Genomic DNA, 23254 nt, shown 5'->3' with positions numbered 1-23254 from the left:
GCCACCATGCCTCCATGCCTGGCTACTTTTTTTTTTTTTTTTTCAGTAGAGACGGGGGTTTCACCATGTTGCCCAGGCTGGTCTTGAACTCCGGGCCTCAATCAATCCACCCTCCTTGGCCAGCCAAAGTGCTGGGATTATAGGTGTGAGTCACTGTGCCTGACCAATCTAATTGATTTTTAAATGAACAATCTTTTTTTTTTTTTTTTTTTTTTGAGACAGAGTTTTACTTTTTGCCTAGGCTAAAGTGCAATGGCACGATCTTGGCTTACCCCAACTTCTGTTTCCCAGGTTCAAGCGATTCTCCTGCTTCAGTCTCCCGAGTAGCTGGGATTATAGGCATGCACCACCACGCGTGGCTAATTTTGTATTTTTAATAAAGATGGGGTTTCTCCATGTTGGTCAGGCTGGTCTCGAACTCCTGATCTCAGGTGATCCATCCCCCTCGGCCTCCCAAAGTGCTGGGAATTACAGGCGTGAGCCACCGCTCCCGGCCCTTAAATGAACAATCTATCGTACAAATCTGTTGGATACCTCTAGCTTTTTACCATATATTTTTCAAAAAACTTACAAATTTACTCTTTTCCACCTTTTGACTTCCTTATTATATACGTTGCTGTGAACTCAGGACAGGTAAGATTCAGAGTGGCAACTCGGGTATATTCCCATTTTGCCATATTTTAAATCTGCTGTAAAGGAAATAGTTGTTATGAGCAAAATGTGTCTGAGGAATGTTTATCAGACTATTGTTTTTATTTGGAGTTGTCCCAACATATTAATTTTTAATTTTTTCACCCCATTTCAATGGTGTCTTTGATGTTTTGTTTTGACCAGCTGCTGAGCTTTTTGTGGCTGTCCATTTACATCACTTTAAAAAATGGTACATAAATGAAATTTGAACAAAATGAACAGTACTTTAACATTGTTTGAAAATCAAATATGTTCCTAAGGAATCTGATTTGTGGCAGATGGAGAACAAAACCTTCCAGAGGGAGGGCTGTTAAATGAGTTTTAATTGCTTGCACATGAAAATATAGTGACTAAGATTGTGTGCACAATTAGGAATTTAAACATCTAGAAAAGAACTGGCCGTAGAAACAGGCAGACATTTTTGCAGTCAGAGCTAGTTTCTCGTGAACACAGACAATAAAGGACACGTTAGTAAAGGAAAATAATTTTAAGAGAAATTCAGTTGTTTTCTTTACTTCATTGTTGCTTATGTTGAGCTTCCAATCCCAGAGATGATTCATTTGCCTTGGAAACTCACTGATGGAAGTATCATAGTACAGTCAAGACAAAAAATGTTTATTCAAGAACTAGTATTTCTTTTTTAGTTCCTACTATGTGTCAGATGCTAGATTTGGTGCTTAATTCACTTCATTTAATTATTACTTAATGCTCTGAGATAGGTTTGCTATTATTCCCATTTTCTAATGAGAAATTAAGGCTCGGAGAATAACTTTCCCAAAGTCAAATAGCTAACAAATAGTGCAGCCAGGATTCTCTGTATTGATTTAATGAATCCACCCCCTGACAATGCCTAGTTGCTCCCCTGGGAAAAGACACGTATCTTTTTTTAAAAAAAAAAAAAAATTTAATAAGCTTATTCTAAGAGTGGCTATACTTTGTTCTGAGTCAATAATGCCTTCCTTCTGTTGGGTGGCATGATGTTGGTTGCTGGACTGGACTTGTTAAACGTTGGGTAAGGAAGGCATGATTGCACCCAGGCAAAGTGAATGGCTATGCAGAAGGCACAGATAATCTAAGCAGGGGTTGGGCTGAGATGACAGATTTAGAGACAGAGGCCAGGACTTCCTACAGGTGCCACATATCATGGCATGTTGTATAGAACCAAGCATAAAAGAGGTATCAATAAATGTGTGTGGATCAAATGATGAGATGGTCAAATAATTTTTGTGCCCTCAGAGGAACTGAGTTCTCAGGGATACATTAATGATGGTACCATCTGGCTCTCTTAAAAAATGAGTATCATAAAAAGAAATTCAGTGAGAAATAAATTAATAAAGTGAATAGTGCATTGAAACCAATCGTACTAGCATTTATTTCCCCTATCTAAAAGCACCCTAATTTCTTTCAGGAATAAACTTGGTATCCCTATTAGATAATCTTAAGAATAGTATAACCAGCAATGATCAAGTGCTTACCGTGAGCCATGCATTTTGCTTCATTTTTCATAAATATATTTTTTTGTTTGTTTGTTTCCTAAGATGAAGTCTCCCTCTGTCACCCAGGCTGGAGTGCAGTGGCACGATCTCGGCTCACTGCAACCTCTGCCTCCCAGGTTCAAGTGATTCTCCTGCCTCCACCTCCCAAGTAGCTGGGATTACAGGTGTGCACCACCATGTCTGGCTAATTTTTTTTTTTGTATTTTTAGTAGAGATGGGGTTTCACCATGTTGGCCAGGCTGGTCTCGAACTCCTGACCTCAGGTAATCCGCCCAACTCAACGTCCCAAAATGCTGGGATTACAGGCGTGAGCCACCATGCCTAGCCTTTCATAAATATCTCCTCAGATAATTTTCATGAACTCCCTATGAGATAAATACTATTACTGTGCTTACTACAAAAATGAGGAATTTCAGGCTCTGGAAGTTTAAATGAATTATTTGAGCAGAAGCATTTTAAGTGGCAGAGCTAGAATGTGAATCGACAAAATCTGGTCCCATCATTCAGCTCTTCCTACCACATTTTATTACATAGTTTGGTGGAACTGAAGCCACCTACCTGTTCTCTTTTAGCCAAGGCCGAAGACCCAAACTAGACAAATTAGATCTCTTCACTGCTGTTTGACTCTTGAAATACTGACAAAGAAACTAAGAACAGTTGTGGGGATCTCACTCGACTACTCATGACATGAGACCTTCCCCTTGATTTGTAGCCTTCTAGCACTGTAAAGATGCACTGATTCCTTCAAACCTCATCCTCCAGCAATCCCTCCCCCACCACCTGTTGCCCCACTAATTCTCAGGGAATTGTGAATTCTTCTTATATTTTTCCACTAAGTTTCATTTTGCATAAATGAGCAGAGTTGGTTTTTTTGAACTGCAAGCAAAGGAGCATTGCTGAGACACCATTTTCTAAGGGGCAGTGATAAGCCAGCCAAAGGGAGAACTGTATGGAATCCCCAAAGAACAAGATGCAGACACACTGTTTAGTGCGTCCCAATAATTTAATAGAGTCACTGAGAAATAGTAGCATGACAAAAGGCCAGGCTACTTTCCTCTGCTGCCCTTTCTGTGGAAATGATGAAGGTTCTTGGGGTCACCTCTGATCCAGTAGTCTTAGATACATGGGCCTTCTCCTTTATTTCCAGTACCCTTCACAGTTTCCAGTAAAGAGAAACAGTAAGGGACGGTGTGTAGAAAGACAGACTGTCTGAGTTTGGCTGAGGGGTAAAATAAATCTCCCAGAGATTGCTCCTTTTCCTTCACAAACTGACTAGAATTCAGATTTTGTCTCCTTCAAAATTGCACCTGGGAAAATCTGTTTATATGCTTATTCTATATGTTGCCATCACTGTAATGATTTTAGGGTTCCCTGTCTTGGAATTGCCTTGAAAGTCCATGTGATACTTCTTAAATAACTCTTTACAATCCCTTGAGAATGGTTTCATTTCTGGAGTTAGCGCCATCTAAGCTAATTTGACATTCTGTCTGGTGAACAGGGTTGGTAATCACATTGGAAATAATATTTTTGGTCATAAGTGAAGTGTTACTATAAACCAGTGAGATTGCTTATTGCTTTTTTGTATGTGTGTGTCTTATATGGTCTGTAAATGGTCTCTAAAGCCACTTCCAAAATGCTTTCAGCAATAGCATCAGGGCCCAAATAATTGTACAGTTTCCAGAGATGGCTGCTTTGAGGATCAACAGTAATTGAATAATATAATAATATTTATTGGTAGTTTATAACACTTTTCAACATATTAAGCACTTTCCATATGCTTTTAAATAAGACCTGACATTTACTATGTCCCAGACACATGCTAATTTTTTACACAGATTATCTCATGTAATTCCTCAAAATTAGGAAGGTGTTATTATTACCCACCACATTTTAACAGAAAAGATCCAAGACATCGGCGTGACTTTTCTAAGGTTACAAGTAAAGTGGGTGAGCAGGACAGCCAGCCACGAAACCCCAATTTTCTGACCCCTGAGTCTTGTTTCCTCCTCCTTCACATGGATTTTGACTTGTACATCAAAACACAAAAACAGAATCTACCAATGTTTGAGATTTTTTTCTATGGAAGGATAAAACCTAGGTCTCTCTCTGTAGAAGCAATATTAGTCAAATAACAGTCAGTCCACAGTCAATGACTTCAGAGGTATCTTATTTGTCGTTCAACTCTGAGATCGCAGTTTTGTGACCAGTTCTTTTCTATTTTCATTTTGGCTATTTTGAAACATCTCTTCTTTTACCAATCTCAGCATTCCACTTTCTCATGCTGTGAAGTGTTCCCTAAATTCTTGAATTATTTTCCCAAACCCTTTTCAGTCTCTAAGCTAACACTGTAGGCAGCTTCTTAGCTCTTTAGAAAAACAATCTCACCTGCTTCTGCTCCATTCTTCCTCTCTCCCTTCCTTTCTCTCTTCTTTTACTTATTCATTTATCCGTTCACTTATAAGCCCTCTGTTTTCTATTAACTTAATGCTTTTTGTCATTCAACAGAACACATTTTAACTTTTTAAGTTCCACAAACCTCTAGAGTAATGGTCCTGAAGCTTATTGGAGGTATTTTATTCCTCCCTGGGTCCTTGGAGCCTAAGCACAGCCTTTCACATACTAGGGACTAAAGGAGTAAAAGCAAACCGAGGAAGAGGCAGAAATCAAGTTCTTTACATGGACAGTTCTGTGTTTAATATGCAAACATCAGAAACGTATCCAGAAGAGAATGTCATAAACACCCATCTGTTTTACGTGGCCTATAGAATACAGTCAATTAGAAATACTTCCACAGGACCAACAGTGCTGAAAAGGAACCACAAAAAAAAAAAAAAAAAAAAAAAAAAAAAAGAGAGAAGGAAGACGGCACACTGGAAAGCACTGGATATTTAAGCATCAGAAATATCTCAAGGAAGTGCACTCAGGAGATGGTGAGCTAGGAAATTTTTTGCCTAGCAATGGTAGCTAAGAGATGATAATGGCATGAAAGACGAAAAGACTTCACCCAAAGAGAAGATGAATATGCCTAGTAGGTGGGGCCTGCACTTTCAGGCCTTTGTTGTAAGCGGTCCCAGAAGCAAGGTGAGTGCTAACACTGAAGCACTGCGTTACGCCAGTTCTTCTGAAACACCCCATCTGCCTGACTTCTCACATACACCTGGGCGTTTCCTTGTTGATGCTGTGTCCCTAGGCACTCTGGTGACAAAAGGCACTTCAGAGGAGTCAGGAAGAGAACTGTGGGAATTGAAGAGTGCTTGAAGAATCCTACACCCCTGGCAGGAATCCTTTCCTTATCTTATATATAGAGGTCTTAGGGTTTCCCCAAGAGTTTCTGTGCATCCATAGGTCTTATCCCTCCTCTTGTCCTACCCTCCACTCATATACATTCAGGAATAGATGGCATACATTTGTTTTCTGTTCTCAAAAGAAAAAAGAAAAAGAAAGAGAGAGAGAGAGGGGGAGGGAAGGAGAGAGAAAAAAAAAAGAAGAAAGAGAGAAGTCCCTAGGGAATAACTTTTGAGGACCAGCAGATCCAGCAGCTTGTGTATGCGTGTACATGCCAGTACATTTTAGGAGAGAACTGAACATTCTCCCTCTGAGTCAATCCATACTTTGTCATTTTCTACCTATGTATCTTAATCAAATTATTCAACGTGTCTAGTCCAGTTTCCCATCTATGAAGCAGGAATAGCAATTGTGTCTACCTCTTGGATATCATAAGGTTTAAAAAGATTACTCATCTAGAGTGTTTAGTACATTTCAAATATCAGCAAATGTTAACTTTTATTAATATTAGTATTAATAACATATCCAACTGATTTTTAAAGCATTTTTTGAGAGAGGCTTTTTGATATAACAAAAGAAAGGATGCTGTGAGTACACTCCCTATTTATTTAGAGTTAAATAATTCAGTGTAACATCTTACCAGTAAAATTTGGGAAATGAGCCTCAAAGGAATTTTCAACATTTTGCCCCACCACAGTCATTGTATTTCTGAGTATGCCTAGAATATTTTTTAAGGCTGAAATGGGTGGGAAGCACTTTGTGGAGAAAGGGAGTAACTGAAGAATGCAGTTTGTGTGGTTCTTTTATATTTCTTTCTTTTATTAATTTAAGGAGACTTGGTACTGTGTCTGAGAAGACAAAAAGAAAGCAGTTACTAAACATTTCCCAAACTCTCTCCCTCCCACATCCACAAAGGTAGACATGGTACTTGATTTTCTTCTCAGAGAGGAGCAACTTGGTCCACTTAAAATCTTGTATGTATTTTGAGAGATAACAGATGATGACCCTGATGCTGATGCCCAGGATGACGAAGTCAGCACAGATAATAATATCACCTTGTATTTTCTTTCGCTAATCGTGGAGCACTTTGCACATATGATCTTGCTTATCCTGGGCTGCACTGTTTGTTAGATGAGGGTGTGGGTGTCACTACATACACTTTCCAGAAAGACAGGGATTTTCCAACAAGTTATCAGCAACTCAGTGACAACACTGTACACAGGCAGCTCTCTCACCTGCTTCCTTCAGTATTCCATTATTCTCCCAAATTTGGTCAATCAAGCCATTCAGCTGGGAGTATTTGTGAATAATTTAGATCCTGAGCCTTATCCTAGATATTCAACTCTGGAAAGTCTAGGAATCAGTCATTTTGTGTTTGTTTTCAGGAAGCCCTTGGGGATTCCTTTGATCAGAGACAGGCTTGGGAAGTATTGCTCTTTTTAAACTCAGGGCAGCGGGGAAGGGATGCTGGCAGGAGTGGACTTTGGGGACATTGAGATCCTTTATTCACGTGGTAGCTTTTCTTTCTTTGAGACAGGGTTTTGCTCTGTAGCCCAGGCTAGAGTGCAGTGGCATGATCATGGTTCACTGCAGCATCAACTTCCTGGGCATAAATGATCCTCCTGAGTAGCTGGGATTACAGGTGTGCACCACCATGTCTAGCTAATTTTTAAAATTTTCTGTAGAGGTGGAGGTCTCACTGTGTTTCCCAGGCTTGCCTCAAACTCCTGGCCTCAAGCCATCTTCCTCCCTTGCCTCCCAAAATGCTGGAATGACAGGTGTGAGCCACTGCATCCAGCCCTAAGGGTAGTTTTTCTGATCATCTGAAGGATAATACAACAATTTTGTCATAGGCTGAATAATCCATAAAATGCTGCCCGATGTGAGAGATATTATTATTTTACAATACAGTGAATGCTCGACTGTGGCACCATAATATTGAAATATTGTTAGGCTGGGTATCACCAGTGCCCTTTCTAGGCAAGGAGAGGCAAACTAACAACTGGGACCTGAGAAATAACATGTTTATCACTACATTCAATGTAAAATGGTAAACCTATCTACCTTTGCTAACTACTGGTCAACAACTAAAATTAACTTAAGTTAATTCAATATACATCGTTAAAGTGCATTAAATGCATGCCTATTGTCCACACAGCACTTTATCATGTATTCTTTAAAATATAAACATTTTCCCATGTTATTAAAATATTCTCAAAAATAAATTAAAGTTATTTTATTATGGGAATTTTTAAACCCCTAAATAGAATTCATACATTATTTAGCATTTGGATTGTTTTTAACCCTTTATGCACATTCACAGTGCTGTAAGGAACATGTGTATATATACTTTCACTTTTTTTTTTTTTTTTTTTTTGAGAAGTAGTTTCTCTCTTGTTGCTCAGGCTGGAGTACAGTAGTGCCATCTTGGCTCACTGCAACCTCTGCCTCCTGGGTTCAAGCAATTCTCCTGCCTCAGCCTCCCGAGTAGCTGAGACTACAGGCACCCGCCACCATGACCAGCTAACTTTTGTATTTTTAGTAGAGATGGGGTTTCACCATGTTGGCCAGGCTGGTCTTGAACTCCTGACCTCAGGTGATCCGCCCGCCTCAGCCTCCCAAAGTGTTAGGATTACAGATGTGAGCCACCACACCTGGCTCATACTTTCACTTTAAAATTATTCTTCCTCGGTCTCTGCTCTAATCAACCCCCAAGTCCCTTCAACTCCATCTCTGAAGAGTTGTGAATCCATTCCCTCAACTCCACAGCCCCACTACCACCCCAGTTCAGAGCTGCATTATCTTGATCCTGTACAAGGTCTGTGACAGCCCCCTGAAGAGTATGGGGCTGCCCCTAGTCTTTCTTCTTTTCAGCCTCTTTCTACACTGCTTCCAATTACTGTCATTCTGAAATGCATATTTGTTCCTACGATTGGAAATGTTCAATGATTTTTCCACTACCATTTATGTAGTGTCATTTATGTAGGCCTCAAATACTGTCATTTATGTAGGCCTCAAATACTATTTCCTTAATCTACCTCTGGAGCCTCCTGTTCAGTTGCTCCTATACACTTTTAATTTTATTTTATCCTTTACTGCTCCCAGTCCCCTGATATGGACAAGCATTCCATGCTTCCATACCTTATTCTTGCTGGTCTTTTGTTGTGAGGTAATCCTCAATCCTCCCCTAACCACATGGAAAGCATTATGTTCTTCAAATTTACCAGGGAGCATTTCCTAGGTAGAGCCACTGGCTCTCTCTCTATTAATATATATATATCTATATATAATAAATATGTATTTATTTAATATATAATTATATTTTATGTAATTTACATATTTATATATAAATATATATTTTATTTATATATTTATTTATATATTTTTATATAAATGTATTATATATTTATTATATACGTATTTATTATATATAATAAATATATACTATATATTTATTTTATACATATGTGTGTGTGTGTGTATATATATATATTTAAAGAGGCTTCAGTCCGGGCTCTGTGGCTCACACCTATAATTCCAGCACTTTGGGAGGCCGAGGTTGGCAGATTGCTTGAGCCTAGGAGTTCCAGATCAGCCTGGGCAACATGGCAAAATGCCGTCTCTGCAAAAAATACAAAAAATAAAATACAAAATTAGGCACACATGTTGGTGCATGCCTATAGTTCCAGCTACTCAGGAGGCTGAGGTGGGAGGATTGCTTGAGGCTGGGAGGTGGACGTTGCAATGAGCCGAGATCGTACCACCGCACTCCAGCCTGGGCAACAGAGTGAGGCCCTATTTCTAAAAATTAATTAATTAATTAATTAAAATAAAAAATATAAAGGCTTCAATCATGGCATTTAGCTAGTACTTAACTATTTATAATTCCTTCTCCCTTACTTTGTAAATTTCTTGAACCAGTAGTCACATTTTACCTCCAGAGTCTATGTATGCCATCTATAAGGTGCATGGAAAATACTGCTGACCACATAGATAATTATAATAATAATATTATAGCAATAATGATAAGTAACATTTGTTGAATACATTCTGGGTACCAAGTACTATATTAAGCACTGAGTTAGAATTCACTGATAAAGAATACCTCCAAAACTTGGAGAATTTAAGTACATTGACCAAAATTAGATAACTAGTAAGAGGAAAGCTGGGTTTTTAACATATATGGCTTGACTCATAACCTTTTTGCTAGACTAAATGAATATGCATCCCCATTTAATTATTTCAATTAAAGTTATAACAAAGCATCCAAATCAGATATTCAGACAAGAGAGGTACAATTAAATTATTTCCCCTCACAATTAGGCCATAGCACTTGTTTTCACTATTCATAAAACCAAGTCTAACTTCAATCAATCTCTGGTCAAAAAGCCACTGTGTCAGATCTGATCTTTTTATATATTAATAGGTATGGCTTTACTTATCTAAATAAAAGCATAAAAGGCCAAAACAAATTAATTTGTAAGAAAGAAAACTGACTTTTACTGCACTAAACGATCATAAGTTTAACTAATAAATAGTCATACTCCATGCATTTATGCAAATCTTTCAGTTCAATGTTTTTGCCAGAAGATTCTTTTTCAATGAGGATTTTTGTAAAAGTAAACTCCTTTAGCTTAAAAGATTTAGGACATCCAACAGTCATTGGATGTATTACATGCTTTATCAGTTTTTTATTAAAGCTATTGAACATAATGTATCATCAGCATTTTTTAATCACATTTTTTAAAAAGCTTAATGAACACATATTTTCTGCAATTATTAAAGTGTGGTCACAACCTTTACTCTATTAAAGGAAAAAAAAGAACTACAGCATGAAGCTGCTGCCTGCTGGTGGTTGATGAGGAAGTGGGGCTTCTCTGGCAATGCCTGGGTCTCCTGTCTTCCCTATACACTGACACAACACATGTTTTACTTCAGTATCTCCTGAGGACCTACATATTTCTCTCACGTAGATCCTTTTTGCCTTCTTTATATGGTTCTTGCTCCCATCTATTAGCTGTCTCTATATTTCTTTTTAAAAAATTATATATACTACTTGCTTTTATCACACACACACAGACTTACAAGGCAGATCTAAGTAGCCAGCATCGTTATTGTCACCATTAAATAGTTGCTCAGATTCTTTCATTCAATAAGCTCGAAGCATTAAGCGATTAGTCCAGATAACAAAAAAAAATTGTCCCAGTTAAATATCGTTATTGTTTTTCCCCCTTATTAATTCTTAGAAACTGCTTGTGCTTTAGAACAATAAACATATAAGATTAAATTTCTTCTCATTGTGTTTTAACAGACTAGCATTATTTGGATAGTTTACTTTTTTATTCTCTACTTGCCAATTGACTAAATTCTATTTAGAATGCACTTACTGTTTCTAATGAAGCCATGAATCTTCAGGGTAAAAAAATACAAAATGGAATGAAGACTTAGACCGTTTTTTTTTTTTTTTTTTTTCTTCTAGACTAAAACCACTTCTGTGTTGTTCTGTGTTTGTCACTGCAACATGCGTCTCCCCCTACAGGTAAAGAGCAGGCAGCTGTACTAGTTTCACTGCTCCTGTAGAAGAATTTGTATTTTCCAAAGTCAAAAGCCAGAAGTCCTTTGCCTTAGGCTGCTGGTCTGTATGCCTCTGGGGTATAAGAAGTAGATATAATCAAAATAGCTATAACTATAAAGACATGTCCAGTGAGAGGTTGGGATGAGAAATTTTCAAGCTCATATACAAATAATGCAATGCCACATCTATTACTCATTAGTTAATATTAATACTTCATTTACTTTCTCTAAAACCTATACTTCCATGGTGGGTGTAAAGGCCACCCGAATCTAATGGGTTATTTTACTATATAAAGGTGTAAGAAGGACCATGGATTCGAAAAAGGAACCACATGTTTATTCCTGGCTTTGTCACTAAGCAGCACCTTCTCTCACTAGGTCTCAGTTTTTTCATCTTTAAAATAAAGATATTTAAATAAGTTTCTTTAGAGTTGTGTCCTTGCGTGAAAATCCTCTAATTGAAGATGATTAAATAAACATTGGAAATTTGTAAATTCAGAAACATTGAAAATGGTATTGTGAAGATGTAGCAACATTTAATGAGATGGCTGCAGAGCACTTGTCTTGAGCTAACATTGTTTGAAAATGAAATGCTTGCAAGGACTGACTATGCCCCAAGCTACATGGCTGTACTTCAAAAATGGGATCACTGTCCCAATACAGGTATGGTATGGGCATCTCTGACTCTTTGCCACCCTCTCGTGTTCCAACACACTCTTTACTTCTGGTGTGCACCATACATTAAGGATGTATGTAGGTGAACCTTACTCTAAGTGATAAAAGGATTACTAAAAATGTCATGCCATGACTATGTGAAAACAAAATCATAAATGAAGTGTACCAAAGAAGCTGACATATCAATATTCTCTGCTACCTCTATTCTACCAGTTTTTAAATCAGATTTAGGAACAACAACAACAGAAAAGTCAGGCATGGGACAGGGCTGTAGGAAGAAACACTTGGTGAGTTCCTCATCACATTCGGAACTCTGTCCTTTCTTTTCTTTCCTTTTTTTTTTTTTTTTTTTTTGAGACATTGTCTCACACTGTTGCCCAGGCTGGAGTGTCAGTGGCCCAATCTCAGCTCACTCCTACCTCCGCCCTCAGAGTTCAAGTGATTTCCTGTCTCAGCCTCCCGAGTAGCTGGGATTACAGGCACCTGCCACCGCACCCGGGTAATTCTTGTATTTTTAGTAGAGATGGGGTTTAACCATCTCGGCCAGGCTGGTCTTGAACTCCTGACCTGGTGATCCACCTGCCTCGGCCTCCCAAAGTGCTGAGATTACAGGCATGAGCTACCGTGCCTGGCCTCTATTTTTTTTTTTTTTTTCTTTAGGAGACAAGGTCTCATTACATTGCCCAGGCTGGTCTTGAATTCCTGAGCTCAAGCAGTCCTCCCGCCCTGGTCTCCTGAGTAGCTTGGATTATAGGCGTGTGCCACCATGCCCAGCGTGAACTCTATCCTTTTATATAACTTATCTCCTTGAATTCTTGCAACAGTCCTAAGTTTTAGGTACTCAAATCTCCAAAATGAGGAAATGAAGCAAAAGGGAGAGACTGGGTTCACATTCAGGCTCCAAATGACACACACCATCGTTGTCATATCACACTAAAGAGCAAAAGAGCTACTTAGTAGTAAGTCTCTTTTATAAATGCACACTTCAAAGCCTTACTTGTAAGGAACTGTTAGATCATTTTAGACCTGTATGTTTGCCTACTATATATGGAAATAAAAACTGGTTAGTGACCTACCTGCTTTAAAACCCTAATGCTATAAAATCAAACTCTCGGCTGGGTGCAGTGGCTCATGCCTGTAATCCCAACATTTTGGGAGGCCGAGGTGGGTGGATCACCTGAGGTCAGGAGTTCAAGACCATCCTAGCTAATATAGTGAAACCCTATCTCTACTAGAAACACAAAAAGTTAGCAGGGCATGGTGGTGGACATCTGTAATCCCAGCTAGTTGGGAGGCTGATGCAGGAGAATTGCTTGAACTCAGGAGGTGGAGGTTGCAGTGAGACTCAGATCACGCCATTGCACCCCAGCCTGGGCGATAAGAGCAAAACTCTGTCTCAAGAAAAAAAAATCAAAGTCTCCTGGCTTTAATACATGTCAAATGTAATAACCTTGAAAAGAGGAAGAGGGTATTGTAAATTCTATGGGACGACTCCTTAGAAAGCATGGTATGTCATAGGTAGACAGCTGAAGTTCTTAACTCTTCTTTTTTAAAATTAGAGTTGGTTTACAGAAAAGTGGTAGAGAATTAATATTTCTCCATCAAACAACTACGACTCAAAAGTGAGTTCTTAGACTTTGAAATTCATCCTGAACAACAGTGTATCATCTCTATCACAAAGCCACCAGCATCTGTGAATTGTGATGAGAATAAAGGAGACAGTGCTGGGAGCAGTGGGAGACCCCATTTTGATGGGCACAAAGCAAGTGCATCCATTTTGGCCAATTTAAGGACCCATAAGTTTTCCTCTTATGATCCTGCAAGCTTGCCTTTCTCTCACTGTTCCCTTTCCTTCCTTTGCGTCTTTGTCCTATTCTTTCCATTACCTCTTGTTATGAACTGAATGTGTTTGTGTGCCCCCAAAACTCATTTCAATATCCTAACCCCCTATGTGTTGATACTTGGAGGCTGGGCCTGTGGGAGGTGACTAGGTTGTGAGGGTGGAGCACTCAACACTCACAAATGAGACTAGTGCCCTTAGAAAGAGCACTGATGTAACTGAGAAGAAGGCTCTCACCAGAACCCAACCATGCTGGCATCCTAATCTCAGACTTCCAGCCTCCAGAACTGTGAGAAATAAATTTATGTTGTTTAGAAGCCACCCAGTCTATGGTACTTTGTTATGGCAGCCTGAACTGATGAAGAAACCCCTAGTTCTATCTATACAGTGGGCCCTAGAAACAAAACCAAGTAATAACAACAAAATGGAATTTGAAAAGATGTATTAAGTGCTGGCTCTGTGAGGCACTATGCTAAGAGCAACACGTGTGTTCACTCATTCAACCCAACAACAACTGTAGGAAGCAGTGTCACTATATTATAGCCAGGGAAACCCTTTCTCTAAAGGGTATGCATCCTGCCCAGGGCCATAAAGGTCTCATGATAGAGCATGATTTGAGTTCTGGGCAGGCAAAGCAAACACGTGGTACAATTCTAGGGGGACCATATCGTGATGTTCTGTGGAGTTGCCCTCCAGAGGCACTTGGAGCTGTGTAGCTGTGTGCTCTAGCAGCCTTTTGGATGAGCCAGGAACTTAACTGTTAGGCTATACTGTTACTCTAGACCTTATTCCTATGTTGAAGGATGGACAGGCCTACATTTGTGAACCCGTACCTGGAGCCTCTAGTGACAGAAGCCACATGGAAACTGGTCCTCACGCTGCTCCAGGCACTAGGTCTGACCCCTATCAACAGGGACTCATTCATTTTAAGGGTGCCTCACTGACTCTTTTTAACACTTCTTTGCCCTTCCCAGGACTACTGCCAAGGTACAGCCAGGTTCCAACTTCAGGGGGAGTGAGCCTAGAGGGTGGGGCCTGAGCGGTCAGTTGCGGAGGGAGGAAAGGCACAAGCACTGCCTTTTCTGAGTGTCTCAAATCTTACTAATGTCAAAGTCTCAACCATCATTATTATTACTAGTACTGAGGTTTTAAAGGCCCACTTTTTCCAAAATGGGCTCAAAAAGGGGAACCTTCCCCTGCTACTGCCCTCATCCCTCCATCCTTATACCATGTTCCCACCTTGCTTTGCTACATTTGGGCAAGAAAAATGAATTCCCAGTTTTAGTCAGTTCATTTCCGGTTGTGCTTTGTGAGGAGCCCAGCGGCACTGAGTGGTAACAACAGTTAATTCATTTCCCTTTCTAGATAAGGTATTTCTGTATCCCCCCGTCCCTAGGCCTCAGGTCAGAAGCTTGAGGGTACGAATGAGGCCATATTCACCTTAATGTCTTAATTTCTGTGACTCATAATTCCCTTTGGTATGGTTCCAGGGCCCCCTTACTATGTATACATTTCTAGGAGCTTCTGTGAGGTTTGTCACATATGCTTAAGATCAAGTGTGTTGACCTTTGAGTGTAGCTACTCTCTCCTGTTAATCTGTGTCTGGCATCTGCTGGGGTAGCTGGGCAGCTGCCCTGACCACTGAGCACCCAACCATCTGTTGTCAGATACAACAATTTCCACTGGTACCTGATGCTGCTCTTCTGGGAGACAGAATGCTGCTCCACCTGTGAGGCCAGCTCATATATGACCTCAAGCTAAAAAAGCTTCCAGGAACCAAAATAGCACTGCATTCTGCCCAAACAGCAATGTCAGTTCTTGCTTATTACAAAATTGGAGGTTGAGGGTCGTCCCTCTTGATAGGAGTCAGATCTAGTGCCTGAAGCAGCGTGAAGACCAGCTTCCATGTGGCTTCTCTCACTAGAGGCCCCAGGTACAGGTTCATAAATGTAGCCTTGTCCATACCTCAACATAGGAAAGTGCATAGAAACAGTGGGATCCAGTTCCACACCTCCAACCCAGTTTAGCCTCATTTACATTGAATTTGAATTTTGGCAGAAGAAATCAGTTACTCAAAGTATTTATTTTAGCATACAGGAATTGTTATTGTTCATCTCTCTTTCTCTCTCTCTTTTTTTTTTTTTTTTTTTGAGACAGTCTTACTCTGTTGCCCAGGCTGGAGTGCAGTGGCACAATCTCAGCTCACTGCAACCTCTGCCTCCTGGGTTCAAGCGATTCTCCTGTCTCAGACTCCCAAGTAGCTTGGATTACAGGTGCTCACCACTACGCTAAGCTTTGTATTTTTAGTAGAGATGGGGTTTCACCATGTTGGCCAGGCTGGTCTTGAACTGCTGGCCTCAAGTGATCCACTCACCTTGGCCTCCCAAAGTGCTGGGATTACAAGCGTGAGCCACCACTCCTGGCCCTATTATTCATTTCTTGATCAATATCAAGAACAAAACTGGTTAACCATATATGTACTATAAAATGATAATTGGAAGTCATCACCAATAATATTTTGCAAGAGAAACATGAAGAAGAGAATCAATAATTTAACATTCATTGAAATATAAGTTCCACTTGATGACATTCAGAAAAGATGACATTAACAATGACACCAGAATCAACTCTAACGTGGTGTCCACAAACAGAAACAGACATCTGGACAAGATAAAGTTAAATTTCAACCAAAGTGTACTCACTAATAACTTAATAAGAGCTCCTTAGCACATTATGGGTTGGAGCTAAAGGAAGACACTTGAATCCAATGAAGAATTGTTTTAGTTTGGAGAATATGCTAATTTTCTTCTGGTAACAATTTTAGAAAACATAGGTTTTCTTTTCCAGGCAATTATTTTAATGAATCAATTGGGGTTTCAAGAAATAGTCAAAAGAGTTCAATTTGGTTTCAGGTTCAGCAAAATGAGATCATGCATTCTGTTTTTGGTTCAGTTGGGGTCAAGTCCTGTGCCTAAAACAGACTAATAGGAATTGAGATAATTTTATTTTTATGCACTTGACTTCTCTCACCTTTCCTCCTATTTTTCTTTCCCAAACATTTATAGATCCCTGTGTTTTGATCTCATTGAACTTTTTTCTGTATTGTATATTAACTTCTCTCCCCTCCCAAACTGAGTTTCTTCTCAGCTCTCTCAGTTCTTTATTGGACTACTAGAACAATGTTCCTTCCTACACACAAGTGGGATATTGATGAACCAACATGTTACTCCTTTTATTTATGCCTTCACTCTTATTAAACTAAATGATGACATATTATATCATGCTAATAACACATGTGTGGAACCAGAATGGGAAGCGACTTGAAAGTAACACCATCTCTCAAAATACAAATGCCCAGCGCAATGCTCAAATGAGTATAAGCACATAGTTAAATGGTTAAAAATAATGTAAATCAGTAAAAAAATGTAAACCAGTAAAAATTTTCCAAATAACAGCTTAGACGATTTGTGAGATCAATGATAGAAATGCTAATGTAGAGAAGAAAGAATTTATTTCTTTAACATTTTCAAACTGCAGCATGAAATTGGTGTTGGTGTTATATTGACTTTTGGCAGAAATGGTTTCTTCCTAGACACATGAAGAATAAGCTCCAGATCTTTCTTACCTGTTATGGTGGCTTTGTTGATGGATGGTTGGTTGCACATGGGTGATCTTCTGACAAAGACAGAAAAATACAAAGCAGTAAATATGTGGGGCTTGTTGATTTGACCACTCTCTGAGTCATTTCAGATATAGCCTTTTACTTTAAAGAATTATTTTTAAGTTTGGACATGCAAATGATTTCTTTCAGACCAGCCAGACAAGTCCCTAGGCGTTCTTTGTATTATGGCTCAGATCACACATATCCAAAAAGAAAAGAGTAAAATCTCACAATGATTGACTTGGGGTAAATAAAGCTGATGTACGTGTCACTGGGACATGAGAGAAGAGGAAATTCTTACTGATTTTATTGACTGAAGCCAGGGCGTACAGACTCCGAATTTGAAAAAGCAGTCAATTTATAATTGCTTTCCCTAATACAGGGTTAAGAAATTTTTATTGTTGGCATATATTCTCATGATTGCCTGTATATTATTAGAAGTGAATGACTTATTGTAAACTATCTTATAATTAGAGAAGCTATTTGAACTTTTTCCTTTCTGTTTCCTTGTATTTCCTTTCTTATATTCTTATATTTATGATATCTTTGTTAGAGTGGTATATTAATGGCTTGTCCAAATAGATACAGTAGAGGCTTTAGAAATACTCTAAGCCAAAGGTACTTAAATAAATTCTATCTTGTATTCTCTAAGTTTTCAGATGTTTGCCAAGTTCCACAAAATGACTATAAACCCCTTGAAGTTAAAAAAAAAAGCATGCTGTCTGATTAACTTATATTCCCTACAGAGCCTAGCACAACGCATCCAGTATTCAGTCAGTGCTTAATAAATTATGTTGAAAAGAATATCATTTATAAAGTATCCATCAACTTTTTTGAAATATAACTTTATAAAGTTATTACTTGTAATTGACAGCTTTTAAAATATAATGATTTAAAAAACTTTTAGATACATTCAAAGATGTCTGATACATATATAAGGCATATAATAATTATATATATATATATATATTGCCTCTACCAATGGCTAACACTTAATAAACACTTCCCGTGGATCAGACATTGCAAAATAAGCACTTTAAATGAATTATCTCATTTAATCCTCATGATAAGCCTTAAGGAAGTAAGTTTCATTGTTCTCATTTTACCAATGAGAAAACCAAAACTTTGAGAATTTGAAGAACTGGTTTTAAGTAACAAAGTTGAGATTTGAACTAAACGAATGTGATCCTAGGGCCTATGCTCTGCTTTGTTGCCTTAGGTTTAGGTGTTTTTGTGGAACCTGCATGCACAGCCTCACATATGTGCTGATGGCATCAGGCTCTTCAAATATGCCTTGCTGAGATGATGAATCTCTTAGCAGGGTGGGGGAAACTTGGGGAAAGCAGCCTGGGATTTTGTAAATTCTCACTAGTTCCACTCAGCCTCTGGCTCCCTTTCATTGCTCTTAAGTTTATTGGTATCAGTTTGTGATTAAAATTTTGTGTTTGATTGAAAATGCACCAAATTTTACTTCTGAATTATTTTAGTTTTTTTAATTATAAAATAAAATGGTTAGGGGAAAAATAGGGAGAATTTAAACTCGATAAACCGAAAGGTTAATATTTTAAGCAACTGCTCTGAAATAGTCTCTGGTCTATATACTAGTAATTATCTTCTTCTTTTTAAAATTAAAAAAAATTTTTTTTGAGACAGGGTCTCACTCTGTTGCCCAGACTGGAGTGCAGTGGTGTGATCATAGCTCATTGTAGCCTTGAACTCCTGAGCTCTAGTGATTCCCTCTACCACCTCAGCCTCTCAAGTAGCTGGGACTACAGGTGCATGTCACCATGCTTGGCTAATTAAACTTTTTTTTTTAAGAGATGGGATCTTGCTGTGCAGAACAGGGTGTTACCTGTTACCTTCTTGCTAAGAGTTTATCATTCAAATAATTGATATCCTGAATATTCCTTTTTAGTTCTTGCTCTGTGAAAATTTAGAAACCATTGATTTTGTCTGGGAATGGTATGAAATGAATATTTTTACACTACTCTACAGTTTTGGAAAACCAAATGGTTGACTTGTTACTGATTATCTCCTTTTACTATCAATCCTACAATTAACTGGCACTCAGGAACTTGATATCTGAACAGGTAATGGCAAGCAGAAATCCTTTGATACAGGGTTGCATCAATACCTCCTTTAATGACAAATGAGCCAGAACTCACTTGTGGAATAAAAAATCTCAAAGGCAAAACAAAAGCAAAAAACCCAAGGTGACAGGAACCAGTAGTGTGTTAACAAGTCAGCAATGTGTGGGCCAGGTGTGGTGGCTCATGCCTGTAATCTCAGCACTTTGGGAGGCCGAGGTGGGCGAATCACAAGGTCAGGAGATCGAGACCATCCTGGCTAACACGGTGAAACCCCGTCACTATCAAAAATACAAAGAATTAGCCAGGCGTGGTTGTGGGCGCCTGTGGTCCCAGTTACTCGGGAGGCTGAGGAAGGAAAATGGTGTGAACCCGTGAGGCAGAGCTTGCAATGAGCCAAGATCATGCCACTGCACTCCAGCCTGGGCGACAGAGTGAAGAGACTCCGTCTCAAAAAAAAAAAAAAAAAAAAAAAAAAAAAAGTGGCTTGTGCAAAGCAGCACGTGCCTTCCACAAAATCCAAGGATGAGCTTGGAAATGTTCTAGCGGCTCTGTGAGTGCCTAGCAGGGAAAGTTCTGATTCCTCCAGGGTCATCATGTGATGAGGCAGAGTTACAGCACTTTGTTCTCACTGAACAGAATTGAGTTTAGCCGTGTATAGATTGAATCCTACTATTCTGATACCCAAAGAAGCCGATTTGGTTTGAATCAGTAATGGAGGCACAAATTTGCATTGACCAAAAGGAAGACCACAGTGGCCTTTACTTAGAGTCTGCCAGATAATACTGTTTGGTTAGGTGTCACCCTGGGCATTGTCAAGGCAGAGAGGAAGTTCAGGCTTAAGCTATGATTTTCTGTTTTCTTCTAGCTCCTCCTTTCCATTTCAATCTATTCTGTCCCTGTATGTCCGCTGAAAACTTCTGTCTTGCAGAGAAACAGGCCTCAGATCGTCTCTGGAGCCTGACTGATCAACTATTTGCCTGCCACAGATTTAAATGCTGGTACCCAGGTGACTATATATAAAGGAAGCATAAACGGAGTTTCTTGTTCACCTTTTAAAGACAAAAATCCCAGTTTCCTGGGTAAAATTCAAGACTAAAAAGTTTGGGAGTGACAACCAGTAACTTCATTTCTTCTGCAGAGCTGAGACTTTCTAAGGGGGAGGTGACTGATCTTATAAGCTACCAAATCCCCAAAGCCCAAGGGGGCCGCTGAGGTCAGTGTGATATTGTACGGCCATGTTACATGGAAAATGTGATAGGTAATGAAGGGGTACCTCAAAGCATGCCCTCAGATCTTACATGCTGAGTTACTACTTTACCCTTTCAGTGAACAGGTCTTTGCAGACTGATAAGACTCTGTATTATGCTAGGCACAGGGAATACAAATGTGAACCAACTACATTCCTACTCACTGGGAACTGACAGTGTTCAGGAGCATCCCAGTAGACAAACAGGCAACAGGAGCACAGAGAGATACATGCTAACATAGGAATCAAGTACGAGGTACAACCAGACAGAGATGGAAAGGCACGTCACTTTGATTAGGGCTTGTGAGTGTGTCTATGCTGGGTATTGTCAGGGGCAGTGCTCCAAAAGGAATTTTATTTAAGCTGCAACCCAAAGAATGAATGACAATTAGCTCAGGAGATGAGGAGAGGAAGAAGAAGATGAGAAGTGTTTGGGCTGAGAGAATAGGACTGCGAAAATTCATTATCTGGAAAAACAGAATCTAATGGGTTCCATTCCAATAACTTGCATTGTTACATTTATATTGAATTTTAAAAACTTTTTTCTATCACAAATACTTGAATAATGACCAGAGCTATTTTTGATAATAAAAACTGTGAATTTGGGAGGTCAATTTTATTATTATGAAACGGAAAGTTCAGGTTTTTCATTGTTTTTAAGAAGTACTAACTACTATGAAATGTTATACACTTAGATAAGTTGTAGTTCCTGTCCGGGCGCTGTGGCTCACGCCTGTAATCCCAGCACTTTAGGAGGCCGAGGCGGGAGGATCACAAGGTCAGGATATCGAGACCATCCTGGCTAACCCGGTGAAACCTCGCCTCTACTAAAATTACAAAAAAATGAGCCTGGTGTGGTGGTGGGTACCTGTAGTCCCAGGTACTCGGGAGGCTGAGGCAGAAGAATGCCGTGAACCTAGGAGGTGGAGCTTGCAGTGAGCCAAGATCGCGCCAGTGCACTCCAGCCTGGGCGACAGAGCAAGACTCCATTTAAAAAAAAAAAAAAAGTTATACTTATATTCACTATCCTCTTAATATTGATTTAAAAGTTTTTTTCCTTCTGGAAAATTATTTGAAGTTGGTATTTTAATATCTTATTTCTTATTAATAACAGATTTCTTTTTTAAAAAATGGACATTGAAATAACAGCAAACCTGTTTTCCATTTAATATTGAAAAATTACTTTTATCTGTTTAGAGTTTTTTTGCCTTTATCAAGAACCTGAAATGATAATCATTTCCCATCTTTCAAATGTTTTCCCTGTTGTCATATAAACCACAATTCTATTAATTGCTCCATGAATGTTGCTGATCTGAAAGTCAGTAACAGCAGGAGAATCAAAGGTCTTTGCTATGAGATGGCGCTTCTCCAAATCATCGTTGTCTTGAGAGGATGACTTTCAGCTGATCTTAAGGTGTGATGAGATTATTCACCCACGGTTAATTTATGAAGTAAGCCAAAACTATAAAGTTACCCTGAGTGTAAATAACTGGGGAGAGGACTGATCATGCCAGGTGATTTCTGACAGATGGAATCACCATATTTATTTGTCATACTGCTTCATTTCTGATATTAGAACCATCACCACAAAGTATTTATAGAAAATTAACAGGACATCATATGACTTAGTATACACGGTTAGACAACGTGGCAACAACACAGAGAAGTCTAACATATTGCCTTGGGTTCAATCAAGTTGAGAAAACTTATATAAAAGTTCAGCAAAAAGAGGGGAAAAAAGGATATCTTACTTGCTAGGTGCTCGATCTTGCAAATTAGTTAATGCAGCAAAGTTGTTTCGTACAGTTCGCAGACTGGCCAAGACCTACAACAAGAAAGGATTCTTGAAACTTCTTGAACTAAGGCCATTTTAAATACACTTGAAAATGGTTTGTTAAGAGAAAACTTGATATTGTTTGAAACTTAGTTTCATATACCACTAAAGAATCTTCCAACACTTAGTGAAGTTTGTAGGTATCCACATGAAATCCAGAGAGGCCAGACTGCAGGGATTTTCCAGAAATCGCTCCCTATTGTCTATGAATATGGTGACAGTAGCAGCAGTTTTCACAGTATTTCTGGGTTCCTTAGTCACCAAGACAATATTCCAGGTGATATACAGATAACATGATTGCATTTTATGCACATTTCAAATAGTATAATACAAAATGCTAATAAATCTCACTTTAGGGATAAAAAAATTCCCTACTCCCGAATCTCTTCAAAAATTGATTAAGAATCCCATAATTTTAAGTTGGCAAGTGAAGCAAATTTTAAACTGTTTTTCTACCTTTGCTACATGGCTACTCTAGCTAGTAAGCAGACATTGCTTTCTTTTGTTAAGGTTATCTGAATTGTGCATTGTAAGAAACTCTCAGCGATGCATTTCCTATGTAAAATGCTACTGCCCTGTACATGCACAATGCTTGGCACACAGAAGATACTCAATAAAAATTGGTTGACTAAATGAATACATAGACACAACATGCCCACACACATGACAAGGCAGGACCAATAGGCATCACTATCTCTAACAGTCACTTTTTCTAATTCCATTTGGAACTAGAAAGTAGCCAACGGACTGGAAGTGAGCCTAGGGGAAGGTTCCAAGAGCCTTATCTCCTTCTTCCCTCCTCTCTTTTTCCTGAAATGGGCAAGTTTCCCCAGGGTCAAATCCATATTAGATGGGATTATAGG

At 38.9% G+C, this 23254-nt stretch overlaps 1 protein-coding gene across 6 annotated transcripts in view; it reads right to left on the bottom strand.

The window, feature by feature from the left end:
- PDE4D (phosphodiesterase 4D) overlaps positions 1–23254 on the bottom strand; it is a 1457192-nt gene that overhangs the window by 202289 nt on the left and 1231649 nt on the right. For all 6 annotated transcript variants that reach the window (XM_030926718.1, XM_030926714.1, XM_030926719.1 and 3 more), the window contains 2 exons: positions 22309–22382; positions 17186–17235 (listed from right to left, as the gene is read on the bottom strand). In XM_030926718.1, coding sequence (XP_030782578.1) covers positions 17186–17235; positions 22309–22382 — 124 coding nt within the window. The remainder of the gene's footprint in view (positions 1–17185; positions 17236–22308; positions 22383–23254) is intronic.

This window comes from Rhinopithecus roxellana, chromosome 3 (genome assembly GCF_007565055.1).
Source record: "Rhinopithecus roxellana isolate Shanxi Qingling chromosome 3, ASM756505v1, whole genome shotgun sequence".
Classification (NCBI taxonomy): domain Eukaryota; kingdom Metazoa; phylum Chordata; class Mammalia; order Primates; family Cercopithecidae; genus Rhinopithecus; species Rhinopithecus roxellana.
Note: the sequence above shows the minus strand (reverse complement) of the source record. Positions and strands in the feature narration are given on the sequence as shown.